Source organism: Acyrthosiphon pisum, chromosome A2 (assembly GCF_005508785.2).
Source record: "Acyrthosiphon pisum isolate AL4f chromosome A2, pea_aphid_22Mar2018_4r6ur, whole genome shotgun sequence".
NCBI lineage: Eukaryota > Metazoa > Arthropoda > Insecta > Hemiptera > Aphididae > Acyrthosiphon > Acyrthosiphon pisum.
In genome coordinates, this window is record NC_042495.1 from 61,324,560 (window position 1) to 61,338,222 (window position 13,663).

At 29.5% G+C, this 13,663-nt stretch overlaps 1 protein-coding gene across 1 annotated transcript; it reads left to right on the forward strand.

Moving 5' to 3' along the window:
- Positions 1-2,385: 2,385 nt before the first annotated feature.
- LOC100574727 lies at positions 2,386-9,463 on the forward strand. Its single transcript, XM_008181157.2, has 3 exons — positions 2,386-2,852; positions 5,245-6,012; positions 9,140-9,463. The coding sequence occupies exons 1-3, from the start codon at positions 2,386-2,388 to the stop codon at positions 9,345-9,347; spliced, it is 1,443 nt and encodes a 480-aa protein (XP_008179379.2). The 3' UTR covers positions 9,348-9,463.
- Positions 9,464-13,663: the final 4,200 nt, after the last annotated feature.

The following is a 13,663-nucleotide window of genomic DNA, read 5'->3' on the forward strand; positions in this document are numbered from 1 at the left end:
TCACTGGTCGTATCTATATTATATAAGAACCGATTAAAGAGCTCTTTTAATACAAATTCAATACCTTTCCAATATTCTAATAGCTGCAATTAGGGTAATTATAATATCATAACTGTGTTTTTTTGGTTTTGGACAAAAGTTTTCTTACCTTAAATTATGTCTTAAGCTACAAGCATATTATAAAGCATTTTTTTTTCTTTTCTTTGTTCTTAAAGCACTTCAGACAAGTCATAATGCATAAGAAAAATTCAGCATTATTGCTTAGTACCTACCTCGTTTGTTTTTTTAACTTTAATAACAGTAACTATGAATAAAATGTATTGAAAACCTTACAAAAACAGCCAATTATAATTTATTGAATCAATTTTTACTGTAAAATCGTCAAAATAAGTTGTGTCCTAATGTATATTATTCGATAGCTTAAACACGAATATTTAAGTGATTATTTTTATTTTTTATTACATTTTATTGCAAAAGCTTATGTTAGTGTTTTATTTTATACGTTTTTAAATATTATTATGTAAGCATGTGCCTATTATAATATGTCTTAATTTATTATGGATATTATATAATATACCTATGCTATGTTAATCAATCACTCAATAAAATTTATGAAAATCTAATTATATATTATTTTTTTAATGTAATCTAATTATATTTAATTTAATTTATAAAATGTCTATTAAGTTATATTAATATAATATTGGATAATTAAAATGTATATCTTTGCAGTATATTCGTTGATGATCATAAAGCTTATACTATTAATTAAACATCTAATAAATATTTTTGTAGTTGCCAATTATTATAGTAGAATAGGTGGTATTCCATGAAGATATCTGGCATTTATCTTGGATATAATTTACAATAATATACCTAATATGTGTGTCGCAGACCAATGGTATATTATAATACTCCACGAATATTTTCTAGACTTTACCTCATATATCTAATTAATGTGATTATAGATTTTATGAGTATCGAGTAGCGAACCTCAACTGGGACATTTTGATACTTGCATTAATCATATTTTATTAAGGAGGCTCCAGCGTATCATGTTTTAAGGAGTAATATTTAGGCAATTCACATGAAATGTTTCCGAAAATCGCTGTAATGCCGCGTCGAGAAACCTCCACCGGATGCAACTCACGCACATTTCAATAAATCGCAAAAAATAGAATTTAATATATTCTTGTTTGTATAACTTTAAAAACTACTAAAAGCGGTAGTAAATTAAACATACTTCCTGATGTTCGATTGTAATTTCGAAAAAAAATGGTTGAATTTATAACTTATAAGCTTTTTGACTATGTTTTTTAGGAATCACTATTTTGATTTGAAATCAGATCTGCCCAAAATAAATAAATACAAAAGTAATGCAATTATATCATGGGATTTTTGATAAAAAATCTTTATTTTAAGGTCCTTTCAAATTCAATTTGAAAATAGACTTCCTAAAAAGCTTGGATATTTTTTCAAATAGTTTATATTATACAATAGGTATGTTTAAAAATTAAAATCGGACATTCCGAAGTATGAGTAATTTTCCACCGTTTATTGGTCTATAACGTATGGAAAATACGTGTGCTGCGATCCACTTAACATATTATATTCAGCCTATCGTTCGTAAATTAAAAAAAATATACAAATATTCTAAAAAGTAAAATCATAATATCAAATGCTATATAAGCTACACACCCTATCTCTATAGTTGATAAATGGATTCGGCACGCAATATAATAATATATTATTATATTTAAACAATTTCATTTTCACAGTAAATATTCGTTAATAATACTACAAATTGTTCAATGATTTTTTTTCTCTAAATAAATTTGGTAATAGACGTTTATGTGGTTCAGCCTGCATACATGATTCTTAATTTTCACGAAAAAAAAAAATTTTACTTTTCCCCATAATATGGTTAAACGGTATAATTTTGGTACTGCGAAAGAAAATTCGTAATAAAAATACGATATTGTTCTAGATTTTTAAATTAATATAAATTATTTTTTACTCCCCCTCTCGGCCAACGCTCTTCATTTTTTTAGTTGGAAACAATCTTTAGATGTGACCAAGTCCAGACGTAGTTCAAATGACTCAGAGTACAGTGAGTCGCGATTGGGCCACGACCACAATACTGACTTCTAAAGTGATGTATTGATTTTGTGCGCTTTCGTCCTTAATTATATTTAAAAAAATATAGTGTCTATTTTTCAAAGGCATCACGATACCTTTTAGTACGATCTCTGTTGAACTGATACAAGTGAGTTTTATAAACAATAGTATATCCACCAACAGTACACGCACACACAAAAACGATTACGTTATTAGCGACGATCGTAGAAATCTATAATAACAACAACGGACGACCGATCTCGCGCCATGACGGCCGCGACCATTTCGCTAGCCTTCGGGCTGTTGGCCGGTTGCAGTGCAATCGTTTTTCCAGCCGGTCGTGAGCCAGTCGGAACAAGCACGGACCACGGCGCACGGGCTGACCACCGAACTCCCAGGGACATGCGAGAGCTGAAAATCGACGCCCAGGGGCTTGACCTATTGTCGGCTGGGCTCAAGACCACCGGCCAAAAGTGGTCGTCAGACGAGTACCAAACACTATCGTCGCTGCAGCAGACTTCCGACGACGGTTCACAGCCGGTCACCGCGAAGGTCGACGTCTATCCGGCGCTAACGACAGATTCGCCGCCGTTCGTGGCCCGGAGCCGGTACGTCAGCAACCACCTGCACCCGCCTTACCTGCATCATCTGTACGGTGGCGACACGAACATTCAACAAGAAACCGCAGACCCGGAAGACCAACGTTCGGAGTACTCGGCGGAAAAATGGAACAGGTGCGTACACAACTAATCCGATGCTAATAATTAATATATTTTACTGTTTTATTAGAAACGACCCCCTCCCCCTCCACCCTGTCATACTCTCATCGGTCGTATTATAATTATAATACTGAACCGCACATAAAACAATCCCGGTACGACTGTCTAGAACCACATTATCATAGCAGACGTAAATCATTCTTATGTTAGGTACGAAGATTATATTCGATTTGCCGTATAATATAAGGAACCCATTTTAAAACTTATTTGAACTCGTCAACATTAATACTAGGTTATGTGATGGTCAGTTTCTTTTCAGAAATTGATGAATATAAAATTACATTTTTAGAAATATTAAAATAGGATTTTGTTACAGTTACAATATAAATATAAAAATTAAATTAAATTTCAAAAAAATCTGAAAATTTTTAACAGAATAAATTGAATAAATTATATTTTAAATAATTTGTCTCCGGTGTCGAATCACGCACAGTCCTGCACTAATATGAGTACGATATTGATAAACTCTTGAATTTTCTTTTGTAGGTATAAACTTATACCTTATAATATATAGTTATAATATGAGAGGTGCCTACGATTTACAATGATATAATGACGCAATAGTAATATATTATATTGTTGAGTTAAGCGTAAAATAACGGTCTGTTTAATAAACGGGTTATGTAGGTATATAATTTATATACAGTGTTTGAAAACTTGTGTTGTAATAAGGCTGAAGAGAATATTGTTTTAGAATGTTGTTTTAACAACACAATAATTAATTATCAAAACAGAGCGATATAATATTACTTACATATAATAGTGTTTACCTATTCCTCATTTCATCAAAGCACATATTTAATTTATTCATTTTTAGTTCGTGTATTATAATATTATGATGCCGTATTCAAAATCTATACAAGTAGCATATTCATACATGGATAAACGATAAGTACCCATATTATTATGACTATTTAAAGTATTTTATAATATCATAGTAAATAAATACCTACAGTAGCAACAAGGTAGCTTATTTTTGATGTAGCTACGCAATGTTAGCCAAATATCGATTAATAAAACGAATTGTTCAACTAACAAATTAATAATATTAAATTATAACAGTAAAAAAATAATAATAATTTACAATTGAAGTTATAAAAAAAAAAATGTAATAAGTTTTATATTATAATGTGTTAAATCAAGTATAATAATAATAATTCTTAATAATAAAACATACAATGAAAATATAATTATAAGAATTCACAATTGACGTTAATTTTGGAAATAATAACTTATAACCATTCAGACTAACAAGAATAAGTTTTAATGTGTTGAATTTAACAATTGTGTAATTATAAATCATGACATCGAAAACAGTGGTTATATGAAATATGGAAACATGTAAGGACGAAGAAAACTCTTGGATTCAATTAATTCGACAATCTATTCTATAATAACGCTGACAGAATTATTAAATAAATGTTTTTGTACGTATCTAAGTTTTTATAAATACGCGTTGCGTCTAAGGCATATAATGTTAGCGGATCAAGAAAAGCGCAACAACAATAAGTAATTTACTTTGGTTTTTCAATTATTTTATTTGCACACATTATTTTTATTAATATAATATTATGTATAATTGTATAATCCGCTACATACTTTAAAAACACGGAAAACGTTAATCTAAAAATTATTTATAGTGATGTGCATAGTGAAAATAAATTGACGATATTGAAACACGAAGCATCTTATGCAATTTGCGTAATTTATTTTATCTGAGTATAAGTTGTGCAGCTAAATAGCTCATTGTACATTTTATACGAATAGAAATAATGTGGTATCTGCAACTTTCCAATTAAAGAGTGGGTACCTAGGTACAGGCTACAACAGAGATTCATATTTTATTTTTATCGTTCCATGGAACGTTGTCTCGTACAAATCGTACGGCAAACCATCAATACGGAATAGGTTATTAATTTGAGAAACCAGCATTTTTTTTTTCTAGATTCGCTCTGAAAATATGTGGTTTGCATTATCAACAGTATAAATGTAATTAAATATAAATAATTATATTATCTTTAACAATATATTTTATCAAACTAAAAAAATATATACAAAATATACCTATTATACGTCTTAATAAAATATAAACTGATAAATCTAAAATGTTAAAATTTTGAAAAAAACTTTTTTCATTTTAACGGGAGAGAAATTATTTTAATTGATCTATAGGGCACATCTTATCAGCGTATACCTTTTGAAGAATTATTTAGTTAAATTGGACGCTTTTTAAGCTCAATCAGTGGTAGGGGGACCAGTCTTCTTGCCCCCCCCCCCCAATGAATCCCTGCTAACTGCACATTAATGCAGAATATGATGGTGTTTGATCGGTTGTTGTGCCTCACAGGTACTACCCCAGTCACAGACAATTGAAAAAATACGGACCAGTGATGATGGAGACGGACGTGACGGCGGACGGCAGCAGTAGCGTGGCTGGTGGATATAACGTTTACGACCACGGCGTGGACTACGGTACAGCAAGTGCCAATTACGAACCGGAATCCTTGAAAAACCCCAATGGTGGCGGTGGCACAGGTGACGGTTACGTCGGTTGGTACAGCGACCCGCCGACGCAATCTTCGCGACCGGCAACCGTCGTGGCCGAGGTCCGGCAACCCGGCCACAAGATGTCCATCGACGTGCACAAGTTGACCTTGCTGGCCATGGTCAAGATAGGTTTGGCCAAGCTCAAGGTGCTCACGGTGATCAAGTTCCTCGCCTTCCTGTGGGTCAAGTTGAAGCTGTTGGTGGTGCTAAAAGGGTTCCTGTTCGCCAAGTTCGCCATAATGGGCAAACTGCTCAGGCTGTTCCTGCTGCCCTTCTTGCCCAACCTGCTGACATGGCTCAGGAACGCAGCCATGATGCAGCTGAACCCCGCGATGACCGTTCCCCCGCCCACCATGAGCGAATTGGCGAGTACCGCGATCCAGTTGCGTAACGACAGCGTCGCCGATCCGGCACTCAGGAGGAGCACAGCCGGCCTGGACACGCTGGGCGCAGCCGGCAATTTGTTGCAGTTCATAGCCTTCGTACAATCGGCCAAGTGCGCTGAGAGGACGGCCTGTCGCGTGTCCGGCACCAGACCGCCGAGCCTGCAATCCATGTTGGCGAACTGGTAAATAAACGTCAACAACATTTTCTATATCGTAAAATGTCGTAAGTAATCGCGTACTGACGTTGCGATGAAATTATTTAAAAATTGCCAATGACTTTGCACCCACATCAAATGGGTCTCCATTTACATTTTACATCACTTAAACGACAACCGCGATTTATGGGGCATATTATTTATTCGGCTTTTGACGGGGAACGAAATGTTGACATGATCCATTTGATAGAACAATAGATAAGTGTACAAAATCTAGTGTACTATCCCTAACTCAAAATTATTTACTTTGTCCGTGACTTAGTCAGATATAAAAATAATAAATACGTTGTTGGACCGGTGAATCGGAAACTGTATAGGTAATCGTAAATTGACAATTTGATTCTGTATAATATCATAATTTATAGATTTATTTTATTAAGTGGTATTTCTGACATTTAAATAAAATATAATTTATATAGGTTTATCTTATATGTATATAGATTAAAACAATATAAAATTATGTAGGTAATAATAAATTATAATGTACTAGGTAGGTTACCTATGTATTATAATTTACTATCTACATATTATAACTTACTATACTCGTATATTTTTTTAGATTTATTTATTTATTGAATAACAATGCACATTTTTAATTTTATACTATGAAGTAGGATATTTTTTAAAGTACTTCGATACATAGGAATTTAGTTTCAAAAGAATAGTATGTTAGTAATAACTTATAAGTAATAAGTATTTTAAGTTGAGATAAGCGAAAGGGTGAACCGACATTTTTTGGGATGCATTTCTACACCGCACTAAACTCAAAATAATTATAGAGTTATATAATAGATAATCAACTAATCGTTTGAAATTCAACTTTTATGTATCGAAAAATATTCTGCTTTAGAATATAAAATTAAATAAAAACAGGTAAGTAGATGTCGCTCTGCCTTACAGTAGGTCATAAGTGGGTCACTGTATAATGGGTTGTATTAAATTTGAATTCAATGATAGCATATCATTATATACGAACAACGATTCTGAACGGAGAAGGTTTGTCAGTCTGGATAATTTATATTATTATTATATTTTACTATAGCCTGTAATTTGAATTAATATTATAAATTACAACAAAATAACTAAAATCGTTATTTTTATTTTTATTCGTTTCTATGGTGATAACTGATAAACAAAGCGTTAGAAATTAAAATGCTATTATTAGCGGTTTTTGTGATATGTCGGTGGTTTTTCCCGTGGCATTAAATAACAATTGAGAAAATCAAAAAATGACCTTTTCAAAGTACCCTCTTGATATAAATTTCTAAAAGATAAGATACTATATGTTGAAATCGAAGCACTCCTTCTAGTAGAAATTTTGTATACAAGATAAAATAAAAAAATAATAAACGCCATTGTAATACCACTACGCTCGCTAAGCTCAGAATCTAAAATATATTATGTTGTCGTTCAAAAAATTAAAAACTTAAAACATAATTATAACGATAAAAACATTTTTTTCGAAACTGTTCTTGTGAAATGAGATCAAATTATATCAAAAAAATTTTCGAAACAACGAGTACATACAATTAACTAGTTTACCATAATATTATCATGGTAAACATCATTATTATAATATAGTATAATAATTGTTCAATAAAATGGTAATAATCTTAGAAATATTTGATATTTAAAATTATTTCAATGAAATTATTGAGTATTTTGTGGCTTGGTCTGGCGTGGCCCATGCACTCAACTGCGTAAATTCGCTCTGAGTGTACGTATCGGCTGGTGTTCCTCACTCCCGGATGGGTGCTCACCCGGAATACATGTTTAGCTACAAATCCTTGCCACACATACAAACGTGTTTCAACCAACCGTTCCAACCATTCGCTCCTCCCTACAAACGAAAAAAATAACAGCTAATGGCCATGGTTTCCGGGCTTAAGCTCAACAAAAAAATAGTTATTACTTATTAGTTACACATGAATTATGATTTATGAAACATTTTTTCATGAACAATATCAATTTTTGATATAGCTAATTAATATAGGTCATTTAGTTTTGAACTATGTTTAAGTGGTTACAACATTTTTTTATAAATTCACTATAATACTCACTTCAAAAATGGGTATTTATAATCAATTGAAACCCAAACATACGTCATTAAGTTTTCAATAGGTATTAATTTTTTGTGAAATTGTGATTTATATTTTCCAGCAATATTTTTTTACAATGGATAATTATTTATAGTTTAATGCCATATGATTAAAAGGTACGCACATGTTATGTTTATTCAATTATAAAACACTTTCATCTAAAAAATGGTACATATATAACTATTAAAAGTGTTTTTTTTTTTTTTTCATGAATCAATTCGAACAATTATAACTTCATAAGAGAATTAATAATAAAAATAATATTTACTTATTAAATTATTCTGTGTACCTAACTCACTTTTATGGCACGCTGAATTTATATTATAGTGGACAATTAATTCATTGAGTTCATTGTGTTTATATTCGTATAGATGCATTAACGGATTTTTTTTTCGTGAAAATATAGAAATCAATTTTTTACGTCATTAAAACACATTATTTCTGTTACGTACGAATTATATTACGTGTGTTCAACTGATTTTGTTTATTTATTTATTTATTAGTTTTGACTTTCTCTCGGTGCAGGCAAGTATATAAATTTGTATATAATATTATATTTTAGTCAAACGTATTATTTATGTAGATTGGTGCCTATGGTTTATTAGATAATATGTTTTATTATCCAGATATTGTAATATTGTTATGGGTACAATAGTTTACAAGCAGGGTAACAAATGGTGTGAACTTTATACATGTTTAATGTTCCATATAATATTATTGTGATTTGTGATCAAATAAACTTTTTATGTAAGTACTACATTGCCACCAAGTCGTTAATATTTTTGTTTGTTCAATTTTACTGATTAAAATTCAATCCAAAATGAATAAAAAGTGTATAATAATTAATAATTATTATAAACACTAATCAATGCAGATAACTATATAGTGTATAGTATAGTGTTAATAACAATAGTCAATAATAACAATAATTAATATTTGGCCTAAGTTGCCGCGGGTTAATCAATAAAAAAAAATAATTAATATTATAATTCCAGGATGTTATCACCGTTGGTCAATTATATTCCTAATAGAAAATTAAAGTCGTACATGTCAACATTGAAGGAAGTTTCGGACTATCGATCGGAAAACATTTTCAGTAACCCGTCTACAGTAGAATGGCTTAAATGGTGCGATGAACGATATTATTGTGATGATGATGATGATGATGAAGAAGAAGAAATTACTACCAATAATTTGATTTAAATTATATTATAGTATTTTTTTTTCAATATAGGAGGTATCCACAATTTTATTATGCCAACGAATATTCAATTTTTTTAAGTTAATATCAAAGAAATTATAATTAAAATTTTTATGATACATCAACATATTTCTTGTTTATTATTTGTTTTTAACTTTATAATTTTATATATCAGTCAGAAATCTATATCGTTGTTCTGAGAATATGTTTGATATTTTCTATGCTTTATAATATTATTTTTAATTTGTAATAATGTTTAAATTCCGTTAAAATATTATATTATTTTGTAGCTTTTTAGTATTTTTATTTCATTATTTATTATTGATTACTTTTATTGTTATTTTTTGCACTTATCGTTAAATAATATTATTATTTTTTTAAATTTAACTTATCTCCAATTTAAATTATTTATATTATATAATATACCGACCTAGCTGTTATTATTATTAATTTAATTAAACGTGATTTGAATTAAAAATATACAGCAACATTATAATTATGGTTAAAAATAATGAACTTAGTATGTGGTACTTTAAAGGATATAAACAGAATTTATTTAAATATCTCATATAATGTTAATACAACTAAATATACAGAATACAACAATATTGAAAATCACTGAATTATCAAAAACTTCTTATTTTATTGATTTATATTGACCTCTATGAAGTTGGCTTTAAAACTTGGTTTAAATATCTGCCTATAATCTATTGAATATTTTTAAATAGCTATAATAACAATTTATGCAGAACCTATTGTATTAAATTTTCAAGCTTTTTCACCGAGGTCCGAGGATGTTTTTTTTTATAAATATTCATTATTTATAGAAACAAATCCAAATGGTAATATTCTTTAAATTGCAAAGAAAAGAGTCAAAATATTTTTGAAAATGTATTAAACCATGTAGGGAAAGTGCTAATAGAAAACATTTGTTAAATATTTCAAGTAACTGTGGTTATTTGTTGTTCAATTACAAGACAATAAAATAGATTTTGTCAAACACTGATTTAGGGTAAAAATTTCGATTTTTCCTTAATTTTATTTTCGTTTTTCCCAATTATTAAGAAAAATACTGGGCATTTTTTTTGCCCCCTCCCCTCCCCCGGAGTACAAACTAGACTCACTTTTTACCAGAAACCACCCTTAAAGCTTAAAATCCGAGCATGTTTTCTGATCTATAATGATAGACCAGAAAAAAATATTTTAAGTAATTCCAACATTATCGTAAAATCAATACATTTATCGCAACTCATAGGATCTAAAGTAAATTGTTTTAGAAATAAGTTTAAAAACAATTTTGCATAAAGTACAGGACCCAGAAATAAATTACCCCTCCCCCCCCCCCAAATAATTTCAAAAAGTATTATATAATATGTATATGGTCTTAAATATTAAACTTCAAAGAAAGAAGGTTTATGATATTATAATTTATAGATTTTCCTAATACCTTTATCAATATAAATAAAATGTCAAGAAAATATATTTTACATTTTTAATTTTTTTTACATATTATGATTAAACTGTGTGATTTAAAAGTGATAATACTAAATTATTGCTGTAATTATAAGATACTACAATAAATAATTTATTTCTTCTCCTCTTTGGTCGAAATTGTCATTGTTTTTCATTATTATAGAAAATATTTAAAGACGACCAAGTTTGTCATAATTTATTGGCAACAAAAGATCATTACAATGTGGTCAATCTATAGCAAAGTTATTTACTTACTAACATTGGCTTTGTGTAACACAATGGATTTTAATTTTCAACAAGAGTAAATAACGTTTGATATTTAAGTAGGTAATAAAATCGTATTATAAAGGTTTTCCGAAGTATCTATATAGTTATATAATTATGTACATTTTTAATCCGTTATATTTTATTGTATTCTTATATATTCATAATCTATACTATAAAACAATATTATGTATATGACTTTAAATTAAGTTATATTCCTCAACCCAATCTAAGACTTTTATTACTCTGAATAGAACAGTTGTTACTAAAATTTCCTACATTTATTATTATTTATATACTTAGTAACAGTAGTAATGGTAACGAAATACCTAAGTTTTTTTACGATGGCCATTATAGTCTTATTACGCGTTTCAATCGCGATCAACTTGGCCGATATCGTCCTATATTCGTCTTCTTGAGATATCGTAATCTTGAGTATAATCATCAGTATTCTAAGGAAATTCATGAAAATAACGTACCTAATGAAATAAGGTTATATTCAAAGGTCGTTGACGTCTGAAAATCAGTGGTCGTCCGTTGAATACCGCTTGTACTTGATATCCAACGATGGCCATCAACGATAATTTTATTTACCGGTCACGACAAAGATCGATATTTACTCCATGTTCACGACTGTTCCACCGTAATAATTCATCACTAGGAAAAAGTTCTTTAAAACCTTCTATGGTGGTGACAGAGGATATCGTAGACGGCCGTTGTTCAGAGTATATTCGAGGAACCATGTCAAGTGTCAACAATGGAGTGCTGAAATGAAGCAGATACGAAAGAAATTCATTTTAAAATATGATACAGTTGGTTCACATTTATTCAAGTCAGAAGTTGATGAAAAATCGAATCGAATCGGGTGCATATATGTTTCTTACAACTATGCCTAGTGGACACTCGGGTGGCGAAAAGTTACCACCTTGACTATTCATGACATGATACGTCCGTACTTCGAAATTTCAGAAGTAATAAAACAATACAAGCCAATACTTTACTGGGGTTCGGTTTAAAATTAACTCGTTATTTATTATGATGTGCGTACAAAATATATTATTATTATCAATATTAAAACATATTATAATAATAGCACAATTCGCTGAAAGGCTCAACTAAAATAGTAGTATGAAAAAAGAAACTTAATATGGTATTAGTGAATTATAACTTGGCAGTTGTTATATTGAACGTATAATAATATTATATTTTGTATAATACGCCTTAGGTTACTAACATCCTAACTTGGCATGGTTGGTGATTTCCATTAACGCAGAATAATTTTCAGTCGTCCAGGTTATAATATAATTTCCATACAAAATAGTACCGATAACACAGTATGCATGTTTGTCAGCGTGTCACATATAGTGTGTTATGTATTCGTTCTTATCGAGAAGTGAATACTACAAGTACCTAGTAATTAATTAAATTAATCTATCATACTATACATAAAATAATCAATAGTCAGACATGTGTTTTATCATGATGACAGTTGCACCCAGTTGTTATAATGATTGTATAAAATTAAATTTAAAACCTATACTAATAATAATAAATTATTATATATCAGGTACATTTTTGCGTTTTCCTATGATTTTTCAGATTATACAAACACTAATAATTGACTGAAATACTAAAAAAAGCCTTAATGATGACTTATATCTAGTTACACTGTACCTTTGTAATTATTTTAGATCCAATCCAATCTCTAGTAATTTGCATGATGATATTATACACTATAATAATAACCAGGAATTCTTTTTATATTTCATTATCTATTTATGTTTATAAACTACCTGAAATATTATACATTTTTTTAAGTTATATGAATTATATTATTATTATTATTATTATTATTAGCGTTTATTTCAAAGAATAATGCACCCCGCTGAGTATGTCCGAAATTGATTGAATATAATTACTCCAACTTATTAATTGCATCGATTATTCAATTATTTTTATAAGTAGTAAATATAAAATAGTATTTTATATTATAATATAATATCTTTCCACACTTTGGTAAATTCAATTTCAAACAAAAAACTTAAGTTGCACATTTCAACATTTGAGAACGTAATGGATTCTCGTTTAGAAAACATTTATCGATAGAGGAGTGGTAAAATGGTGTTCCTAACTGTTGAAAGTTATTCATATCAAGAAAATACTACAAAATATGAAAATATGAAAATATTTTTAAACTAACTTTACTTTTATGTTAATTAATTTTAATTTGTCTTTTCAATAATTTCAATAATTGACTATATAAATACTAGATGAACTGTGAAAGAATTTTATATAAATGCTTTGTATACAGGCTTCAATTCTGAAACTCTTATGCTCCGTCCGGGATCCCAAATTATAGGTGTGTACAATTTGGTGCCAATTGGTTAAAAACTTTGGATTTGTATATGCGTCATGTAAATATAGCCATTTAAGTAACCCGATTAATAATATCAGTATTATAGCTAACTATCTATCGTTTCCGTTTTTCTTCAGTTGAAATATTCTCAATTGTTTTTGTCAAAATCGGTTTAATATGTTTTTAGTGTATAAACTAATACTAATACTTTTTCATACGTAGGTA